Source organism: Mytilus trossulus, chromosome 9 (genome assembly GCF_036588685.1).
Source record: "Mytilus trossulus isolate FHL-02 chromosome 9, PNRI_Mtr1.1.1.hap1, whole genome shotgun sequence".
NCBI classification, from domain to species: domain Eukaryota; kingdom Metazoa; phylum Mollusca; class Bivalvia; order Mytilida; family Mytilidae; genus Mytilus; species Mytilus trossulus.
The window spans coordinates 27,741,011-27,761,802 of NC_086381.1; the positions used below are offsets into that span (position 1 = coordinate 27,741,011).

The 20,792-nt window shown below is 34.9% G+C and overlaps 10 protein-coding genes across 10 annotated transcripts; 2 read left to right on the forward strand and 8 right to left on the reverse strand.

The window, feature by feature from the left end:
• Positions 1-1,204: 1,204 nt before the first annotated feature.
• LOC134685472 (histone H3) lies at positions 1,205-1,786 on the reverse strand. Its single transcript, XM_063545230.1, has one exon. The coding sequence runs from the start codon at positions 1,784-1,786 to the stop codon at positions 1,376-1,378; it is 411 nt and encodes a 136-aa protein (XP_063401300.1). The 3' UTR covers positions 1,205-1,375.
• A 1,203-nt stretch (positions 1,787-2,989) lies between these two features.
• On the reverse strand, positions 2,990-3,608 carry LOC134685474 (histone H2A). Its single transcript, XM_063545232.1, has one exon. It carries the CDS (start codon positions 3,544-3,546, stop codon positions 3,169-3,171), a length of 378 nt encoding a protein of 125 aa, XP_063401302.1. The 5' UTR covers positions 3,547-3,608; the 3' UTR covers positions 2,990-3,168.
• Positions 3,609-3,814: 206 nt separating this feature from the next.
• On the forward strand, positions 3,815-4,252 carry LOC134685479 (histone H2B-like). The gene has a single exon (XM_063545236.1). It carries the CDS (start codon positions 3,831-3,833, stop codon positions 4,203-4,205), a length of 375 nt encoding a protein of 124 aa, XP_063401306.1. The 5' UTR covers positions 3,815-3,830; the 3' UTR covers positions 4,206-4,252.
• Positions 4,253-4,919: 667 nt separating this feature from the next.
• Positions 4,920-5,483, reverse strand: LOC134685482 (histone H4). The gene has a single exon (XM_063545240.1). It carries the CDS (start codon positions 5,278-5,280, stop codon positions 4,969-4,971), a length of 312 nt encoding a protein of 103 aa, XP_063401310.1. The 5' UTR covers positions 5,281-5,483; the 3' UTR covers positions 4,920-4,968.
• A 1,316-nt stretch (positions 5,484-6,799) lies between these two features.
• On the reverse strand, positions 6,800-7,381 carry LOC134685473 (histone H3). The gene has a single exon (XM_063545231.1). The coding sequence runs from the start codon at positions 7,379-7,381 to the stop codon at positions 6,971-6,973; it is 411 nt and encodes a 136-aa protein (XP_063401301.1). The 3' UTR covers positions 6,800-6,970.
• A 1,203-nt stretch (positions 7,382-8,584) lies between these two features.
• On the reverse strand, positions 8,585-9,203 carry LOC134685475 (histone H2A). The gene has a single exon (XM_063545233.1). The coding sequence runs from the start codon at positions 9,139-9,141 to the stop codon at positions 8,764-8,766; it is 378 nt and encodes a 125-aa protein (XP_063401303.1). The 5' UTR covers positions 9,142-9,203; the 3' UTR covers positions 8,585-8,763.
• A 206-nt stretch (positions 9,204-9,409) lies between these two features.
• On the forward strand, positions 9,410-9,847 carry LOC134685480 (histone H2B-like). Its single transcript, XM_063545237.1, has one exon. The coding sequence runs from the start codon at positions 9,426-9,428 to the stop codon at positions 9,798-9,800; it is 375 nt and encodes a 124-aa protein (XP_063401307.1). The 5' UTR covers positions 9,410-9,425; the 3' UTR covers positions 9,801-9,847.
• A 667-nt stretch (positions 9,848-10,514) lies between these two features.
• Positions 10,515-11,078, reverse strand: LOC134685481 (histone H4). The gene has a single exon (XM_063545239.1). The coding sequence runs from the start codon at positions 10,873-10,875 to the stop codon at positions 10,564-10,566; it is 312 nt and encodes a 103-aa protein (XP_063401309.1). The 5' UTR covers positions 10,876-11,078; the 3' UTR covers positions 10,515-10,563.
• Positions 11,079-12,394: 1,316 nt separating this feature from the next.
• Positions 12,395-12,976, reverse strand: LOC134685483 (histone H3). The gene has a single exon (XM_063545241.1). It carries the CDS (start codon positions 12,974-12,976, stop codon positions 12,566-12,568), a length of 411 nt encoding a protein of 136 aa, XP_063401311.1. The 3' UTR covers positions 12,395-12,565.
• Positions 12,977-14,179: 1,203 nt separating this feature from the next.
• Positions 14,180-14,808, reverse strand: LOC134683759 (histone H2A). The gene has a single exon (XM_063543074.1). It carries the CDS (start codon positions 14,734-14,736, stop codon positions 14,359-14,361), a length of 378 nt encoding a protein of 125 aa, XP_063399144.1. The 5' UTR covers positions 14,737-14,808; the 3' UTR covers positions 14,180-14,358.
• Between the last annotated feature and the right edge of the window lie 5,984 nt (positions 14,809-20,792).

The following is a 20,792-nucleotide window of genomic DNA, read 5'->3' on the forward strand; positions in this document are numbered from 1 at the left end:
AATGTGAAAGAGATTTATTTCCTTTTACTTAAAATACAAGAACATATCACACTGCATACATAAGCAGGAGTTAACAATGTGCAATTGCAATATAAAAACAATTAGTTTAAAGAAAATCTTTTTATACAGTATTTTTCTTGTTCAAAAGATACAGTTTCAGAGATAGTCCACTCTGCAGACTTAAGAGAGTAAAAGAGTAAAAACTAAACTACAGCATACCAGTCAGTTATTTAAGCATGGACAGATAGATTTGTAAATAAAAACAGGTGTGCATGATAATTTTTCTCAAAATCACCTTTACCAGTTTCAATAAAGATGTCCCGGGAAATTCACATTTCAAACATGTTATTATTACATGTATACAATCAATGCTCATCTTTTAACAACTAATTAGGAATCTTTCTAAATTTAGCAGCTACTTTATACATGTAGTCATAGGTTTTTGAAATGTACACAGTGCAGCCTCACTTTTTAAATACCACAATTGGTACATCATTGAATGAATGAATTATTGCGCCTTGTCTATTTTTCTCCACCAATGGGAAAAAAAGATTCATCCGCACACATGTTCACATCATTTATAAGGCACATAGAGCACCCAAAATAGATGCATTTTAAGCACAAAATAAAGGTATTCAAGAAAAACTTCTTTCTGTAACACACAATTGATGGAGACAAAGTTTTCAATGAGAATTTAAGGTGGACTACTTGGACCCGTACCGAAAATATATTTCAGAAATATAAAATAATTGATTCTTCTCATGTTGTCACAGTAGAATACACAATATGAGTAAAAAATACATAAAAAAAGCATCTAAAAAATAAGTGAGAAAATAAGACCGAGAAAAATGCAATTTAGAGAAAAATATAACCACAGAAATTAGAAAGAAATACATTTTAATAATTCTGTAATTAGAAGATGGATTGTATTGTTCTTGGAGTATGTTTTTTCTTACCTTTTTTTTATTTAAATGTATACATGTATGTTAATTTTTTCAGGAGGGTATACCAGAAAATGTATAACATTCTTGTTTTTTCCGAAGGATTTGGAAGAATTAGATAAATAAAAAATATGTATGTCTCTCTATCTCTATTTATCCTTTTATTTCTCTTCTTTGCATGTTATGAAATAAGTTTCTCTATATTTTTCTTCTATCAATACAGTAACCCGACTTGTCTAATCTTAAGTGAGTGCAAAAAAAAAAGATAATAAGAAAGAAGAATAAAGAGAGATGTGGAGAGAAAGAAGAATAAAGAAAGATGTGGAGAGGGGGTTTCAGCTATATTTGATTTTGATGTACAACATATTCAGACTCTTTTTGGAAAATATTGGTGGCCCTTAAAAGGGCCGTTATTGTATAGAGTAAAGGTCAGTTTAAGCACGTTCTCCACGGATTCTGCGAGCCAACTGGATGTCTTTGGGCATGATGGTGACTCTCTTGGCGTGGATTGCACACAAGTTGGTGTCCTCGAAAAGACCAACGAGGTAAGCTTCACTGGCTTCCTGGAGGGCCATAACGGCAGAGCTCTGGAAACGTAGATCAGTCTTGAAGTCTTGAGCAATTTCACGAACTAATCTCTGGAAGGGGAGTTTCCTGATGAGGAGTTCAGTACTTTTCTGGTATCTTCTGATCTCACGAAGAGCGACTGTTCCTGGCCTGTATCTATGTGGCTTCTTTACTCCACCAGTGGCAGGTGCGCTCTTACGGGCGGCCTTGGTGGCAAGTTGTTTTCTTGGAGCTTTTCCTCCAGTGGATTTACGGGCGGTCTGCTTTGTACGAGCCATTGCGATATGTTCTCTGTGAAAATCTACGATTACACGACAGAATACTTTGAAACTTCAAATGTTAGTGTATTTGTGCTAGCCGCAATGTTTGCAAACACGACACTGATTGGCCTTTCGGGGTAATAAAACTCACGTTGATTGGTTGAAATCTCTGTGTTATGATTGGACTGATCTGGAAGTTACTTTCACAGCTTTCGATCCCTTTTTGGACTGAAGCTATGATTGTTCACCCCAAGCTAACAATTGGCACAATTTGTTTCTATTCTGATAGTGTCAGCGAAAATTTGACATAAGACCAAAAAAAATAATAATCAAGAGTAATGCAGAACTTAATAATAATCTTTATTCAAATAATAAATAATTGTTTAATCAACAGTCTGACACGAAATTAATAATTGACAGGAAATGTAAATTAAAGAGCAAAATAGAAGAAGAAAAAAGAGAAAAAAAACATCATCCATCCATTTTCATCAATAGCCAGTGGTATAGAAATGCAGCCGTTTTCTTAGTTTCTCGTATAGACATGCTTACTATAGTACACAATTGTCACTCGTCTCAGTGTCTTAAAACAAAGAGAACACTTTTTATCCTCTCTATAGTCTTTGTGTTCTCTCTAGCTATACAGTCTCTGTATTCTCTAGTCTCTGTATCATGTAAAGCCATGATATTCTCTATATAGTATACTGCACGCATACTGTGAAACTTGCACATTGTTGAAGTATTCTTTATTGTTTATATACGAATTTTGCAAATACAAAGGATTTGAGCTAAAAAATAATCTACACAACTATAAACATACGCATAAGTACTTTGTATAGGAACACAAAATATATATTATATATCTAAGAGAATGTGACAGCAGAAGAGGAAGAAAAGAATTCACATAGATCACAGTTAGACAGACAACGAACGAACGAATATATATTATATAAAAATAAGGTCATAGATTGTATTGTGTGTGCTTATATAGTATAATATATAGGACTGCAACTTAATTTACACCAAAAAAATATGCAACATTGACCACTAACAACTATGAGTTTTTCTTCCTCTCGTGCTTGCGCATTTTCATCGAATCTACGTTATATAGTTCGTTTATTTTCTTGGACTTTTATAGGGGAAAAAAAGAAACTCGTACTGTTCTTCATTTTTTTTCCACATCAAATATTGTTATATATATAATTAGAAAGTAGACATCTGTATGCTGTTTATAAAGAAAAGGAAAAATAAAGAGATAAAGACAAGAGAAATGGAGGGAGTGAGCTATGTTTGAGATTGCTTTCTGCATTCAACTAAATTGTACAACAAAGTCAGATTCTTTTTGAAAAATGTTGGTGGCCCTGAAAAGGGCCGTTGTAAGTGAAGTTTCTGTAGTGTTGACTTTACTTGGCAGCTTTCTGTGTCTTCTTTGGCAGAAGTACAGCCTGGATGTTTGGTAAAACACCACCTTGTGCAATGGTTACACCAGAGAGAAGTTTGTTCAATTCTTCGTCGTTTCTGATGGCCAACTGGAGATGACGGGGGATGATTCTGCTCTTCTTGTTGTCACGGGCAGCATTTCCTGCCAACTCCAAAACCTCAGCTGCTAAGTATTCCAAGACAGCGGCAAGGTAGACTGGTGCTCCGGCACCAACTCTCTCGGCGTAGTTTCCTTTCCTCAAAAGTCTGTGGATACGACCTACTGGGAACTGAAGTCCGGCACGGGATGACCTAGACTTTGCCTTTGCTTTTGCTTTTCCTCCTTTTCCTCGTCCTGACATTTTGATTTAATACGTTGTTTGACTTGAACAAGTATAAACAATGATTATCCAGTTAGGTGGTATTTTACTATTTATACCCGCAAAACGGATTGAAAGATGTTTCAGTTCTAAACCAATCAAATCATCGCTTCTTCCAGGTAGTTAGGGTTGAATGTTAGAAGGGTGCTCTCTCCGAAGTTCGCGTTAAGTAAAAACTTTCAATCCGTTTAGCCGAGTATAAATAGAAATTTTTATTAACGGCCATCATTCACTGATTACATTTCAGAGAGTATACATCTTTCAAAATGCCACCAAAAGTTGGAACCAAAGGAGCCAAAAAGGCCGTAACAAAGGCAAAGACTGCCAGACCCGGCGGTGACAAGAAAAGGAGGAGGAAGAGGAGAGAATCCTATGCCATCTACATCTACAAAGTCTTGAGACAGGTTCACCCAGACACTGGAGTATCCTCAAAGGCTATGTCTATCATGAACAGTTTTGTCAACGATATCTTTGAGAGAATCGCTGCAGAAGCTTCCCGTCTCGCTCACTACAACAAGAGATCTACCATCACATCTCGGGAGATCCAGACTGCAGTTCGTCTGCTCTTACCCGGTGAATTGGCCAAGCACGCTGTCAGTGAAGGTACCAAAGCCGTCACAAAGTACACCAGCAGCAAGTAAACAACGAGAAGTTTAACTTCACAAACGGCCCTTTTCAGGGCCACCAATATTTTTCAAAAAGAGTCTTATTATTGTTGTACATAACAAACTTCTAAATGAAGCTGTGTCCCACCCCAAAATGACAAATTTGTTTATATCTGAATTCTGTCTTTTTGTCTTTCTTTCTTTCTTTCTTTCTTTCTTTTTTTCTCTTCTTTATTCTTCATTTTATTAGCCGATTTGAAAAAATATACATACACCAGAATTTAACCTTTTCACGGGTTATACATTTCTTCCCTCTTTTTTTTGGGGGGGGGAGGGGGTCTAGAATCGAACTATACTTGAATATGTATTGAAACATTATATAAAAAAATATCACGAACAGATTAAATTCACACATACGTCGACAGAGAGAAAAAAGGGGGAGGGGGATTGTTTTAGGATATAAAAACAATATAACTAGAGTTTGACAATGGAGAAAAATTCAGCAATATATCTTTTACATAAAAGAATATATATGAAATAAAGAATAATTTTATTTACATTAAAAAAATCAGGAATCATATTGTATCCAAAGTCTTGCTGGTCTTTTTTTAATAGGCTTAAATAAAAAAAGTGAAAAGAAATTAAAAAAAATAAACGAATAAAAGAAAAAGGAAAGTAAAGAAAGTTGGACAGGAGAAAGCTATGGTTTTCATTTTAAGTACAACAAAGGCAGATTCTTTTTGAAATATGTTGGTGGCCCTGAAAAGGGCCGTTGTATTTGTATTTTTCAGCTGGCTGTTTAACCTCCGAATCCGTAAAGGGTACGGCCTTGACGTTTCAGGGCGTAGACAACATCCATGGCGGTGACAGTCTTCCTCTTTGCGTGCTCAGTGTATGTGACAGCATCACGGATGACATTTTCCAAAAAGACTTTCAAGACACCACGTGTTTCTTCGTAGATAAGACCAGAGATACGTTTGACACCACCTCGTCTTGCTAAACGACGGATTGCTGGTTTGGTGATACCTTGGATATTATCACGCAACACCTTCCTGTGACGTTTGGCGCCTCCTTTACCTAGACCTTTTCCTCCTTTACCTCTTCCTGACATGTTGTTTGCTTTTTGAAGTTCGATAAAACGAATGACAACTATATCCAAATTATGCTATATATCTGATGAACGCGGCCCTAAAAGAAATACCACTGAATTTTTGATAGGTTGGACCTGATTGGTTGTTTTCGTCTAAATCCGGGAGGTAACTCTGTAGGAATTCTGTACACTTTCAATCCACTTTTTGACTGAAGCTCTGAAAATATATGAAAATAAAATATTTCAAACTGTATACAAATAAAAATACAAAGATTATAAGAGATGGACCAAATAACTAATGATCTCCATCATCAATTAATACTTCTTATATTTTCCAATGTGAAAGAGATTTATTTCCTTTTACTTAAAATACAAGAACATATCACACTGCATACATAAGCAGGAGTTAACAATGTGCAATTGCAATATAAAAACAATTAGTTTAAAGAAAATCTTTTTATACAGTATTTTTCTTGTTCAAAAGATACAGTTTCAGAGATAGTCCACTCTGCAGACTTAAGAGAGTAAAAGAGTAAAAACTAAACTACAGCATACCAGTCAGTTATTTAAGCATGGACAGATAGATTTGTAAATAAAAACAGGTGTGCATGATAATTTTTCTCAAAATCACCTTTACCAGTTTCAATAAAGATGTCCCGGGAAATTCACATTTCAAACATGTTATTATTACATGTATACAATCAATGCTCATCTTTTAACAACTAATTAGGAATCTTTCTAAATTTAGCAGCTACTTTATACATGTAGTCATAGGTTTTTGAAATGTACACAGTGCAGCCTCACTTTTTAAATACCACAATTGGTACATCATTGAATGAATGAATTATTGCGCCTTGTCTATTTTTCTCCACCAATGGGAAAAAAAGATTCATCCGCACACATGTTCACATCATTTATAAGGCACATAGAGCACCCAAAATAGATGCATTTTAAGCACAAAATAAAGGTATTCAAGAAAAACTTCTTTCTGTAACACACAATTGATGGAGACAAAGTTTTCAATGAGAATTTAAGGTGGACTACTTGGACCCGTACCGAAAATATATTTCAGAAATATAAAATAATTGATTCTTCTCATGTTGTCACAGTAGAATACACAATATGAGTAAAAAATACATAAAAAAAGCATCTAAAAAATAAGTGAGAAAATAAGACCGAGAAAAATGCAATTTAGAGAAAAATATAACCACAGAAATTAGAAAGAAATACATTTTAATAATTCTGTAATTAGAAGATGGATTGTATTGTTCTTGGAGTATGTTTTTTCTTACCTTTTTTTTATTTAAATGTATACATGTATGTTAATTTTTTCAGGAGGGTATACCAGAAAATGTATAACATTCTTGTTTTTTCCGAAGGATTTGGAAGAATTAGATAAATAAAAAATATGTATGTCTCTCTATCTCTATTTATCCTTTTATTTCTCTTCTTTGCATGTTATGAAATAAGTTTCTCTATATTTTTCTTCTATCAATACAGTAACCCGACTTGTCTAATCTTAAGTGAGTGCAAAAAAAAAAGATAATAAGAAAGAAGAATAAAGAGAGATGTGGAGAGAAAGAAGAATAAAGAAAGATGTGGAGAGGGGGTTTCAGCTATATTTGATTTTGATGTACAACATATTCAGACTCTTTTTGGAAAATATTGGTGGCCCTTAAAAGGGCCGTTATTGTATAGAGTAAAGGTCAGTTTAAGCACGTTCTCCACGGATTCTGCGAGCCAACTGGATGTCTTTGGGCATGATGGTGACTCTCTTGGCGTGGATTGCACACAAGTTGGTGTCCTCGAAAAGACCAACGAGGTAAGCTTCACTGGCTTCCTGGAGGGCCATAACGGCAGAGCTCTGGAAACGTAGATCAGTCTTGAAGTCTTGAGCAATTTCACGAACTAATCTCTGGAAGGGGAGTTTCCTGATGAGGAGTTCAGTACTTTTCTGGTATCTTCTGATCTCACGAAGAGCGACTGTTCCTGGCCTGTATCTATGTGGCTTCTTTACTCCACCAGTGGCAGGTGCGCTCTTACGGGCGGCCTTGGTGGCAAGTTGTTTTCTTGGAGCTTTTCCTCCAGTGGATTTACGGGCGGTCTGCTTTGTACGAGCCATTGCGATATGTTCTCTGTGAAAATCTACGATTACACGACAGAATACTTTGAAACTTCAAATGTTAGTGTATTTGTGCTAGCCGCAATGTTTGCAAACACGACACTGATTGGCCTTTCGGGGTAATAAAACTCACGTTGATTGGTTGAAATCTCTGTGTTATGATTGGACTGATCTGGAAGTTACTTTCACAGCTTTCGATCCCTTTTTGGACTGAAGCTATGATTGTTCACCCCAAGCTAACAATTGGCACAATTTGTTTCTATTCTGATAGTGTCAGCGAAAATTTGACATAAGACCAAAAAAAATAATAATCAAGAGTAATGCAGAACTTAATAATAATCTTTATTCAAATAATAAATAATTGTTTAATCAACAGTCTGACACGAAATTAATAATTGACAGGAAATGTAAATTAAAGAGCAAAATAGAAGAAGAAAAAAGAGAAAAAAAACATCATCCATCCATTTTCATCAATAGCCAGTGGTATAGAAATGCAGCCGTTTTCTTAGTTTCTCGTATAGACATGCTTACTATAGTACACAATTGTCACTCGTCTCAGTGTCTTAAAACAAAGAGAACACTTTTTATCCTCTCTATAGTCTTTGTGTTCTCTCTAGCTATACAGTCTCTGTATTCTCTAGTCTCTGTATCATGTAAAGCCATGATATTCTCTATATAGTATACTGCACGCATACTGTGAAACTTGCACATTGTTGAAGTATTCTTTATTGTTTATATACGAATTTTGCAAATACAAAGGATTTGAGCTAAAAAATAATCTACACAACTATAAACATACGCATAAGTACTTTGTATAGGAACACAAAATATATATTATATATCTAAGAGAATGTGACAGCAGAAGAGGAAGAAAAGAATTCACATAGATCACAGTTAGACAGACAACGAACGAACGAATATATATTATATAAAAATAAGGTCATAGATTGTATTGTGTGTGCTTATATAGTATAATATATAGGACTGCAACTTAATTTACACCAAAAAAATATGCAACATTGACCACTAACAACTATGAGTTTTTCTTCCTCTCGTGCTTGCGCATTTTCATCGAATCTACGTTATATAGTTCGTTTATTTTCTTGGACTTTTATAGGGGAAAAAAAGAAACTCGTACTGTTCTTCATTTTTTTTCCACATCAAATATTGTTATATATATAATTAGAAAGTAGACATCTGTATGCTGTTTATAAAGAAAAGGAAAAATAAAGAGATAAAGACAAGAGAAATGGAGGGAGTGAGCTATGTTTGAGATTGCTTTCTGCATTCAACTAAATTGTACAACAAAGTCAGATTCTTTTTGAAAAATGTTGGTGGCCCTGAAAAGGGCCGTTGTAAGTGAAGTTTCTGTAGTGTTGACTTTACTTGGCAGCTTTCTGTGTCTTCTTTGGCAGAAGTACAGCCTGGATGTTTGGTAAAACACCACCTTGTGCAATGGTTACACCAGAGAGAAGTTTGTTCAATTCTTCGTCGTTTCTGATGGCCAACTGGAGATGACGGGGGATGATTCTGCTCTTCTTGTTGTCACGGGCAGCATTTCCTGCCAACTCCAAAACCTCAGCTGCTAAGTATTCCAAGACAGCGGCAAGGTAGACTGGTGCTCCGGCACCAACTCTCTCGGCGTAGTTTCCTTTCCTCAAAAGTCTGTGGATACGACCTACTGGGAACTGAAGTCCGGCACGGGATGACCTAGACTTTGCCTTTGCTTTTGCTTTTCCTCCTTTTCCTCGTCCTGACATTTTGATTTAATACGTTGTTTGACTTGAACAAGTATAAACAATGATTATCCAGTTAGGTGGTATTTTACTATTTATACCCGCAAAACGGATTGAAAGATGTTTCAGTTCTAAACCAATCAAATCATCGCTTCTTCCAGGTAGTTAGGGTTGAATGTTAGAAGGGTGCTCTCTCCGAAGTTCGCGTTAAGTAAAAACTTTCAATCCGTTTAGCCGAGTATAAATAGAAATTTTTATTAACGGCCATCATTCACTGATTACATTTCAGAGAGTATACATCTTTCAAAATGCCACCAAAAGTTGGAACCAAAGGAGCCAAAAAGGCCGTAACAAAGGCAAAGACTGCCAGACCCGGCGGTGACAAGAAAAGGAGGAGGAAGAGGAGAGAATCCTATGCCATCTACATCTACAAAGTCTTGAGACAGGTTCACCCAGACACTGGAGTATCCTCAAAGGCTATGTCTATCATGAACAGTTTTGTCAACGATATCTTTGAGAGAATCGCTGCAGAAGCTTCCCGTCTCGCTCACTACAACAAGAGATCTACCATCACATCTCGGGAGATCCAGACTGCAGTTCGTCTGCTCTTACCCGGTGAATTGGCCAAGCACGCTGTCAGTGAAGGTACCAAAGCCGTCACAAAGTACACCAGCAGCAAGTAAACAACGAGAAGTTTAACTTCACAAACGGCCCTTTTCAGGGCCACCAATATTTTTCAAAAAGAGTCTTATTATTGTTGTACATAACAAACTTCTAAATGAAGCTGTGTCCCACCCCAAAATGACAAATTTGTTTATATCTGAATTCTGTCTTTTTGTCTTTCTTTCTTTCTTTCTTTCTTTCTTTTTTTCTCTTCTTTATTCTTCATTTTATTAGCCGATTTGAAAAAATATACATACACCAGAATTTAACCTTTTCACGGGTTATACATTTCTTCCCTCTTTTTTTTGGGGGGGGGAGGGGGTCTAGAATCGAACTATACTTGAATATGTATTGAAACATTATATAAAAAAATATCACGAACAGATTAAATTCACACATACGTCGACAGAGAGAAAAAAGGGGGAGGGGGATTGTTTTAGGATATAAAAACAATATAACTAGAGTTTGACAATGGAGAAAAATTCAGCAATATATCTTTTACATAAAAGAATATATATGAAATAAAGAATAATTTTATTTACATTAAAAAAATCAGGAATCATATTGTATCCAAAGTCTTGCTGGTCTTTTTTTAATAGGCTTAAATAAAAAAAGTGAAAAGAAATTAAAAAAAATAAACGAATAAAAGAAAAAGGAAAGTAAAGAAAGTTGGACAGGAGAAAGCTATGGTTTTCATTTTAAGTACAACAAAGGCAGATTCTTTTTGAAATATGTTGGTGGCCCTGAAAAGGGCCGTTGTATTTGTATTTTTCAGCTGGCTGTTTAACCTCCGAATCCGTAAAGGGTACGGCCTTGACGTTTCAGGGCGTAGACAACATCCATGGCGGTGACAGTCTTCCTCTTTGCGTGCTCAGTGTATGTGACAGCATCACGGATGACATTTTCCAAAAAGACTTTCAAGACACCACGTGTTTCTTCGTAGATAAGACCAGAGATACGTTTGACACCACCTCGTCTTGCTAAACGACGGATTGCTGGTTTGGTGATACCTTGGATATTATCACGCAACACCTTCCTGTGACGTTTGGCGCCTCCTTTACCTAGACCTTTTCCTCCTTTACCTCTTCCTGACATGTTGTTTGCTTTTTGAAGTTCGATAAAACGAATGACAACTATATCCAAATTATGCTATATATCTGATGAACGCGGCCCTAAAAGAAATACCACTGAATTTTTGATAGGTTGGACCTGATTGGTTGTTTTCGTCTAAATCCGGGAGGTAACTCTGTAGGAATTCTGTACACTTTCAATCCACTTTTTGACTGAAGCTCTGAAAATATATGAAAATAAAATATTTCAAACTGTATACAAATAAAAATACAAAGATTATAAGAGATGGACCAAATAACTAATGATCTCCATCATCAATTAATACTTCTTATATTTTCCAATGTGAAAGAGATTTATTTCCTTTTACTTAAAATACAAGAACATATCACACTGCATACATAAGCAGGAGTTAACAATGTGCAATTGCAATATAAAAACAATTAGTTTAAAGAAAATCTTTTTATACAGTATTTTTCTTGTTCAAAAGATACAGTTTCAGAGATAGTCCACTCTGCAGACTTAAGAGAGTAAAAGAGTAAAAACTAAACTACAGCATACCAGTCAGTTATTTAAGCATGGACAGATAGATTTGTAAATAAAAACAGGTGTGCATGATAATTTTTCTCAAAATCACCTTTACCAGTTTCAATAAAGATGTCCCGGGAAATTCACATTTCAAACATGTTATTATTACATGTATACAATCAATGCTCATCTTTTAACAACTAATTAGGAATCTTTCTAAATTTAGCAGCTACTTTATACATGTAGTCATAGGTTTTTGAAATGTACACAGTGCAGCCTCACTTTTTAAATACCACAATTGGTACATCATTGAATGAATGAATTATTGCGCCTTGTCTATTTTTCTCCACCAATGGGAAAAAAAGATTCATCCGCACACATGTTCACATCATTTATAAGGCACATAGAGCACCCAAAATAGATGCATTTTAAGCACAAAATAAAGGTATTCAAGAAAAACTTCTTTCTGTAACACACAATTGATGGAGACAAAGTTTTCAATGAGAATTTAAGGTGGACTACTTGGACCCGTACCGAAAATATATTTCAGAAATATAAAATAATTGATTCTTCTCATGTTGTCACAGTAGAATACACAATATGAGTAAAAAATACATAAAAAAAGCATCTAAAAAATAAGTGAGAAAATAAGACCGAGAAAAATGCAATTTAGAGAAAAATATAACCACAGAAATTAGAAAGAAATACATTTTAATAATTCTGTAATTAGAAGATGGATTGTATTGTTCTTGGAGTATGTTTTTTCTTACCTTTTTTTTATTTAAATGTATACATGTATGTTAATTTTTTCAGGAGGGTATACCAGAAAATGTATAACATTCTTGTTTTTTCCGAAGGATTTGGAAGAATTAGATAAATAAAAAATATGTATGTCTCTCTATCTCTATTTATCCTTTTATTTCTCTTCTTTGCATGTTATGAAATAAGTTTCTCTATATTTTTCTTCTATCAATACAGTAACCCGACTTGTCTAATCTTAAGTGAGTGCAAAAAAAAAAGATAATAAGAAAGAAGAATAAAGAGAGATGTGGAGAGAAAGAAGAATAAAGAAAGATGTGGAGAGGGGGTTTCAGCTATATTTGATTTTGATGTACAACATATTCAGACTCTTTTTGGAAAATATTGGTGGCCCTTAAAAGGGCCGTTATTGTATAGAGTAAAGGTCAGTTTAAGCACGTTCTCCACGGATTCTGCGAGCCAACTGGATGTCTTTGGGCATGATGGTGACTCTCTTGGCGTGGATTGCACACAAGTTGGTGTCCTCGAAAAGACCAACGAGGTAAGCTTCACTGGCTTCCTGGAGGGCCATAACGGCAGAGCTCTGGAAACGTAGATCAGTCTTGAAGTCTTGAGCAATTTCACGAACTAATCTCTGGAAGGGGAGTTTCCTGATGAGGAGTTCAGTACTTTTCTGGTATCTTCTGATCTCACGAAGAGCGACTGTTCCTGGCCTGTATCTATGTGGCTTCTTTACTCCACCAGTGGCAGGTGCGCTCTTACGGGCGGCCTTGGTGGCAAGTTGTTTTCTTGGAGCTTTTCCTCCAGTGGATTTACGGGCGGTCTGCTTTGTACGAGCCATTGCGATATGTTCTCTGTGAAAATCTACGATTACACGACAGAATACTTTGAAACTTCAAATGTTAGTGTATTTGTGCTAGCCGCAATGTTTGCAAACACGACACTGATTGGCCTTTCGGGGTAATAAAACTCACGTTGATTGGTTGAAATCTCTGTGTTATGATTGGACTGATCTGGAAGTTACTTTCACAGCTTTCGATCCCTTTTTGGACTGAAGCTATGATTGTTCACCCCAAGCTAACAATTGGCACAATTTGTTTCTATTCTGATAGTGTCAGCGAAAATTTGACATAAGACCAAAAAAAATAATAATCAAGAGTAATGCAGAACTTAATAATAATCTTTATTCAAATAATAAATAATTGTTTAATCAACAGTCTGACACGAAATTAATAATTGACAGGAAATGTAAATTAAAGAGCAAAATAGAAGAAGAAAAAAGAGAAAAAAAACATCATCCATCCATTTTCATCAATAGCCAGTGGTATAGAAATGCAGCCGTTTTCTTAGTTTCTCGTATAGACATGCTTACTATAGTACACAATTGTCACTCGTCTCAGTGTCTTAAAACAAAGAGAACACTTTTTATCCTCTCTATAGTCTTTGTGTTCTCTCTAGCTATACAGTCTCTGTATTCTCTAGTCTCTGTATCATGTAAAGCCATGATATTCTCTATATAGTATACTGCACGCATACTGTGAAACTTGCACATTGTTGAAGTATTCTTTATTGTTTATATACGAATTTTGCAAATACAAAGGATTTGAGCTAAAAAATAATCTACACAACTATAAACATACGCATAAGTACTTTGTATAGGAACACAAAATATATATTATATATCTAAGAGAATGTGACAGCAGAAGAGGAAGAAAAGAATTCACATAGATCACAGTTAGACAGACAACGAACGAACGAATATATATTATATAAAAATAAGGTCATAGATTGTATTGTGTGTGCTTATATAGTATAATATATAGGACTGCAACTTAATTTACACCAAAAAAATATGCAACATTGACCACTAACAACTATGAGTTTTTCTTCCTCTCGTGCTTGCGCATTTTCATCGAATCTACGTTATATAGTTCGTTTATTTTCTTGGACTTTTATAGGGGAAAAAAAGAAACTCGTACTGTTCTTCATTTTTTTTCCACATCAAATATTGTTATATATATAATTAGAAAGTAGACATCTGTATGCTGTTTATAAAGAAAAGGAAAAATAAAGAGATAAAGACAAGAGAAATGGAGGGAGTGAGCTATGTTTGAGATTGCTTTCTGCATTCAACTAAATTGTACAACAAAGTCAGATTCTTTTTGAAAAATGTTGGTGGCCCTGAAAAGGGCCGTTGTAAGTGAAGTTTCTGTAGTGTTGACTTTACTTGGCAGCTTTCTGTGTCTTCTTTGGCAGAAGTACAGCCTGGATGTTTGGTAAAACACCACCTTGTGCAATGGTTACACCAGAGAGAAGTTTGTTCAATTCTTCGTCGTTTCTGATGGCCAACTGGAGATGACGGGGGATGATTCTGCTCTTCTTGTTGTCACGGGCAGCATTTCCTGCCAACTCCAAAACCTCAGCTGCTAAGTATTCCAAGACAGCGGCAAGGTAGACTGGTGCTCCGGCACCAACTCTCTCGGCGTAGTTTCCTTTCCTCAAAAGTCTGTGGATACGACCTACTGGGAACTGAAGTCCGGCACGGGATGACCTAGACTTTGCCTTTGCTTTTGCTTTTCCTCCTTTTCCTCGTCCTGACATTTTGATTTAATACGTTGTTTGACTTGAACAAGTATAAACAATGATTATCCAGTCAACAAATGGAAGTTTTTAACGACCTTGACTGGCTATACAGCCCTTGCACGGTCGGCCCTGGCTTGCGCCTTTTTGGGCATTAAATAATTTATATTTTTACCATGTGGTAATTTAAATAATTTAGAATAATAAGAAAGTTTAATAAAAACAAAAAATTTAAAAAGCAAAAATTTGGATAAATAAATGAATAAAAAAAAAAAAGTTTTAAGATTAGGTAAATAATAAAATAATAAAAAAATAATAAAAGAATATAAAAATAAATATAATAAAATAATATAGAAATAATTTTGTATAAAAATAAAAATAAAATAAAACAAAATAAATAAATAATTATTAAACACGGAGCCACCGGAAGTAGGAACAGGAGGAAAGCTTGGCCAAGCAAACAGCAGTGTACGGCAGCAACGTTGTCCTGGTACACCAGCAGCCAAGTAAAGAGCGGATAATTTTGATATGCCAAATTGTGTATGTGAATTTATATGCCAAATATTATGTATAAACCACAATAAGCCTAAATTTGTGAATGTGAGTTTTGCAAAAATATTTAGTGGGATGTTTTGTATGTACTAGAAAAATGAAAAGTGAAATAAAATAAAATAAAATAAATAAAAAACCAAAGGGTGTATGTAAATTTTGACTGCTTTGTGCTAGCCTACCGTAGTTGCAGGACTTTAGAGTGCTAGTACACTGGAACACTTATCCGCAGGAAGACAGTGCCCCACGCTAATTAAAACTGGATTAGCGCAAACCAGATCTTGCGAAGTACCATTTTTTAAGTCTTAGATTTGACTTGCGGCTTAATGACATGAAAAATTTATATAATGACCAAAAGTAGAAACAAAAATAATTTAGGGTGCCGCGAATTTGGAAGAAAAAAACCAAAGGTTATCGTGCGTTCTTGTTTAGTTAGCATAATTCTAATAGTTTAATTAACTTATCCCTACATTCTTTTTATTTAATTCTAAATATGTTAAGTTATTTTAAATGATTAATTTTTATTATTTTTTTTTAATTTTTTTTTTTTTTTAATCATATTTAATTTGGATTTTATTTGTCTTAAAGATTTAGTTTTTTACTGCCGGTTATGGCCTGACTCCATTTCTGAGTCACTGACCGGATAACTCTTGCAGTATGTTTTGCCCCTTTAATGATGCTGTGGTAAGTCGTCTTGAAGATCCATCTGTACTGCCGGTTATGGCCTGACTCCATTTCTGAGTCACTGACCCCGGATAACTCTTGCAGAGTAGTTGGTCTTCTTAACGATCTTTTCTAGTAAGTACGTACTGTATTTGTATTGAAGATTTGATTTTTACTGCCGGTTACGGCCTGACTCCATTTCTGAGTCACTGACCTGGATAACTCTTGCAGTGTGTTTTGCCTATTTAAAGATGTTGTGGTAAGTCGTCTTGAAGAGCCTTCTGTACTGCCGGTTATGGCCTGACTCCATTTCTGAGTCACTGACCCCGGATAACTCTTGCAGCGTAGCTGGTCTTCTTAACGATCTTTTCTTTAGTACGTACTGTATTTGAAGTGAAGATTTAGTTTTTGACTGCCGGTTACGGCCTGACTCCATTTCTGAGTCACTGACCCGGATAACTCTTGCAGTGTATTTTAATTATTTTATTTCTATGACTGTTTTTTTATATATATATACTTATATAAATTTATGATAATCAATTTCTGTTAAATATTGTACCAAGCACGACCAGACATATTGTTGTTTGTCTTTAGGAGGATCTAGTAATATTTTGGTATTAATATTTTGTATTTGAACCTTGTCCAAGTTTGATTGCAAATTTTGTCTCGCTTGTGAATGATTAATACAGTTTACTAGTACGTGTTCTATATCCTCTTTAATGCCGCATGTATTGCATATTGGTGAGACATTGCGTATGTACTGGCCTAGTTGCCCAGGTAATAAAGTAGTGCCCAACCTAAGTCTAGTTATTGTTTTTGCATGAAATCGATTACCTTGATAAAAGTTGGGTTTTTTATTTACTGCAGTATTTATAGAACGACTCCATATGGAGCATGTGTTATCCCATCTAGCTTGCCACTTTTTCTTATATAATGCTGTTGTTATTGCAATGAATTCGTTTGCACTAAGACTCAAGTTAAGGTCAATCTTATCATTACTTAGTGCTAATTTAGCTAGTTTGTCAACCTGTTCATTACCTAGGATACCAACATGCGCTGGTATCCATTCTATGGTTACTTCTATATTTTTTTGTTTTAGACGACAAGCCAGTATTTGAATTGGTTCTAGGATATCGGGTCTACTTGATGCATTATTATTTATAGATTGGATTGCACTATATGAATCAGTTAGAATAACAACTTTTTGCCCTGGCTGTTGATTGGAGAATACCCACTTTAATGATTGATATATGGCCGTCATTTCTGTGGTGTACACGGAAAGATTGTCTGACGTTCGTTTATAGCTTGCAATCAACTTTGATGGGATTAGAAAAGCATATCCAGTTTTACCCGAAGCTGGGTCTTTTGAGCCATCGGTGTAAATTTTTAAATGATTTTTATATGCATTGTCGATGTACTCTAACGCTTTAGTCTTAATGATATGCGGATTTTCTTTTTTACTGAGGCTGTTTTTTATGTTACTGGATGTTTTTGCTTGACCTATTATCCATGGAGGTGGATCTTGAATATTTTTAGTAACCAACTTTATTTTGTCTAGTTCGTTATCTTTAAGTAGATTTTGGACTCTGAATCCGTAAGGTATGTTATGGTCATTCCATTTATGATTATAAATTTGATATTCAATACAGTCATCTACTAGTTCATTGGCTGGATTTGATGGATTTTGTTTAGTACGAGCATAATATTTAAGAGAAAGGTGGTCCCTTCTTAATTGTAATGGCATTTCGCCAGACTCGGCTAGTATTGTTTCTAACGGGGTCGATTTATGGGCCCCTAACACTATGCGAAGAGCTTTAGCTTGTATTATATCTAATTTAGATTTTACAGTTATAGATGCTGAATTAAACGCTTGACATCCATAGTCAAGTACCGATCTAAGAAGAGATTTATATAGCATGAGAAGAGAATCAGTACCCATGCCATAATTATTTGCTTGAACATACCTTAGAACGTTTAATATTGCTTTAGATCTTTCTAGTAAATAGTTTACGTGTTTATTCCATGTTAGCTTTCTATCAAATATGAGACCAAGAAACTTGACATGATTCTGGAATTTGATTGGTTCGTTATCTAGCATTAGGTTAACTGAATAAACATGACGATCTCCAAATATTACTCCTATCGTTTTGGTTTTAGATATCTTAAAACCCCATTTTTTAGACCATGCACTTATATTATTAAGGGTTTCTTGCATTTTTTTTGTTAAGTGTTTAATATTTCCACCTCGGTACCACATTGCACTGTCGTCAGCAAATTGTGACATAACTGCGGGTTTTTTTGCCAGACCTACTAGATCATTAATCATGATGTTAAATAATGTGGGACTGATGACACTACCTTGCGGGATACCATTGTTTAGATCATATTCGTCTGAGGATTCTTGATTTACTTTAACTTGAATTTTTCTATCTTGCAGAAAGTCTTTTATGAAGTTAAATAATCTCCCATTTATACCGTAATCTTTGCACTTTTTTAATAGACCAAAACGCCATACTAAGTCAAATGCCTTTTCAATATCGAGAAATATGGCTAGTAGAAATTGTTTACGAACTTTAGCTTTTTTAATGTCTGTCTCAAGTCGCAGTAAGTGGTCTAATGTGGAGCGACCTTCACGGAACCCACTTTGTGTTTCATTTATTATATTTTTCTCCGTTAGAAGATGTTTAAGTCTAACATTAACCATGCTTTCCATTAGTTTACAAAAATTTGATGTAAGAGAAATCGGTCTGTAGGATTTAGGGTCAGATTTATTTTTATTAGGTTTTAGTATAGGGATTACATTTGCATGTTTCCAGCTGTGGGGAAGTTGACCAGTTACCCACACTTTATTTATTAATTGTAACATAATATCGATCATACTTTCAGGCATATGCTTGAACATTTCATATGTTATACGGTCATCACCGGGCGCAGTTGTCTTTTTGGTCTTAAGCACCTTATAAAGTTCGTTTTTGTTGAATGGTATATTAAATTTTGACCTATTATGTTGCTCATCATCATCCCTATTAATCGGATTTTCTATTTCGGTTTTTAATTTATGAGTTCTGAATTTGGGATCTAAGTTATTGTCACTGGATGCTTCTGCAAAAGTTCCGGCGAGCATGTTTGCTTTATCTACATTAGATACCGCTTGTTTGGTGTCATTAATAAGTGTAGGTAGGGAGGATGATTTTGCCCCTTTAAGACCTTTAACTGTGTTCCAAACTGTTTTTACGTTAGTTTTATAGTTTAGTTTGTCACAGAAATTTTGCCAGTAGTCAGTTTTTGCCTTATCTGTGACACGTTTAAACTCCTTGACTGCAGTTTTATATAATTCATGATTTTCTTCTGATTTTGATTTATCATATACCCTATGTTTATGACGCTTATTTTTTTTGGCATTCGTACAATTATCGTTCCACCAGGGACAGTTTTTTCTTGTATGTATAGTACCACTAGTTTTGGGGATTGTTTCATCTGCGATTTTAGTCACCACTTCACAAAGATTTTGATTAAAGATTTCAATATCGTCATGTTTTATATTATCTATATTTATTTCGTTACAAAGGGTAGTGAACCTGTGCCAGTCGGCTTTATCGTACACCCACCTTTGTGGAGTGCAGACTTTATTTTTAACCGGTTTTGCATTTAACACGGTGAGTACTGGGAAGTGATCAGAACCTAGTTGCTCATCTAAAACTGACCATTGACTGTCATTGGCTAACGATGCGGAGACTAATGTTAGATCTATTTGTGTTCGGTTGCCTGTTACAGTTTGATATGTTCCTGTACCGTCGTTTAAAATTATCATGTTATTTTGGTCTATGACTTTTTCAATTATGTTACCATTGCTATCTGTTGTGCTAGACCCCCACATCGAGGATCTACTATTAAAATCTCCAAGTAGCACTATATTATCTGATAAGTTATGCAAAACTTCTTGATATTCATCAAATTTAATATTTTGACTAGGGGGTCTATACACATTAACTATATTTATCTTATTATTTTGACAGTTTACAGATACGCCTACTACTTCTATGTTATCAGTATTAAAATTAAGTTGTGAAAAATTAACTTGAATCGAAACATAAATTGCTACTCCTCCTCCTATTTGAGGTTTCTTTTTATTTTTACCTTTAGGTTGAATCGGTGTCTTTCTATTTCGAATGATTGGTGGGTGGTAGCCTTGTAGTTTTATGTACCTATTATCTTTAAAACGAGTTTCTTGTACACAAATAATTTCTGGGTTATTATGTGTGTCTAAGTAATGTTTGAGGGAATTTGCGTTCGCATAAAGTGATCGCGCATTCCACTGTAAAATGTGTAGCCCCATTACGGTTAATTAATTATTTAAATTAATTGTTGCTTATATTATCTTTAAATGACGTCAACTGTTATTTCTTTACCAAATTGCTCGCTGACAAATTTTTGAAAGAGTCTCATGATGGGAACAGAGATATCCCCATGTTTGTCTGCTATATGCCGTATCTCTGTGATTAGGTTTTCCCAGTTTTTTAAATCACTAACGTCTTGACTTGATGGTTCAATTATAGTTTTGCGGATCTCTGAAATATTTTTTCTATCTTTATTAGGAATAATGGGGGTTTGATCTTCTATTTGTGTATTCTCTGTTTCAATATTTAAATTTTTATCTACGCTTATTTCCGGATTATCTACCGGTGCCATAGTGGCTTCATTATCGCTAATTATATCCGTGTCATTGTTAATTACTTTAGATTTAACACTGTCAGCGTATGATTTACCAGGTGTGACATTTGATGTGCTAATTATTTTAGGTATGGTTTCATCATCTGACACTGGGGAGCTAATTATTTTAGGTATGGTTTCACATTTTTGTTGTG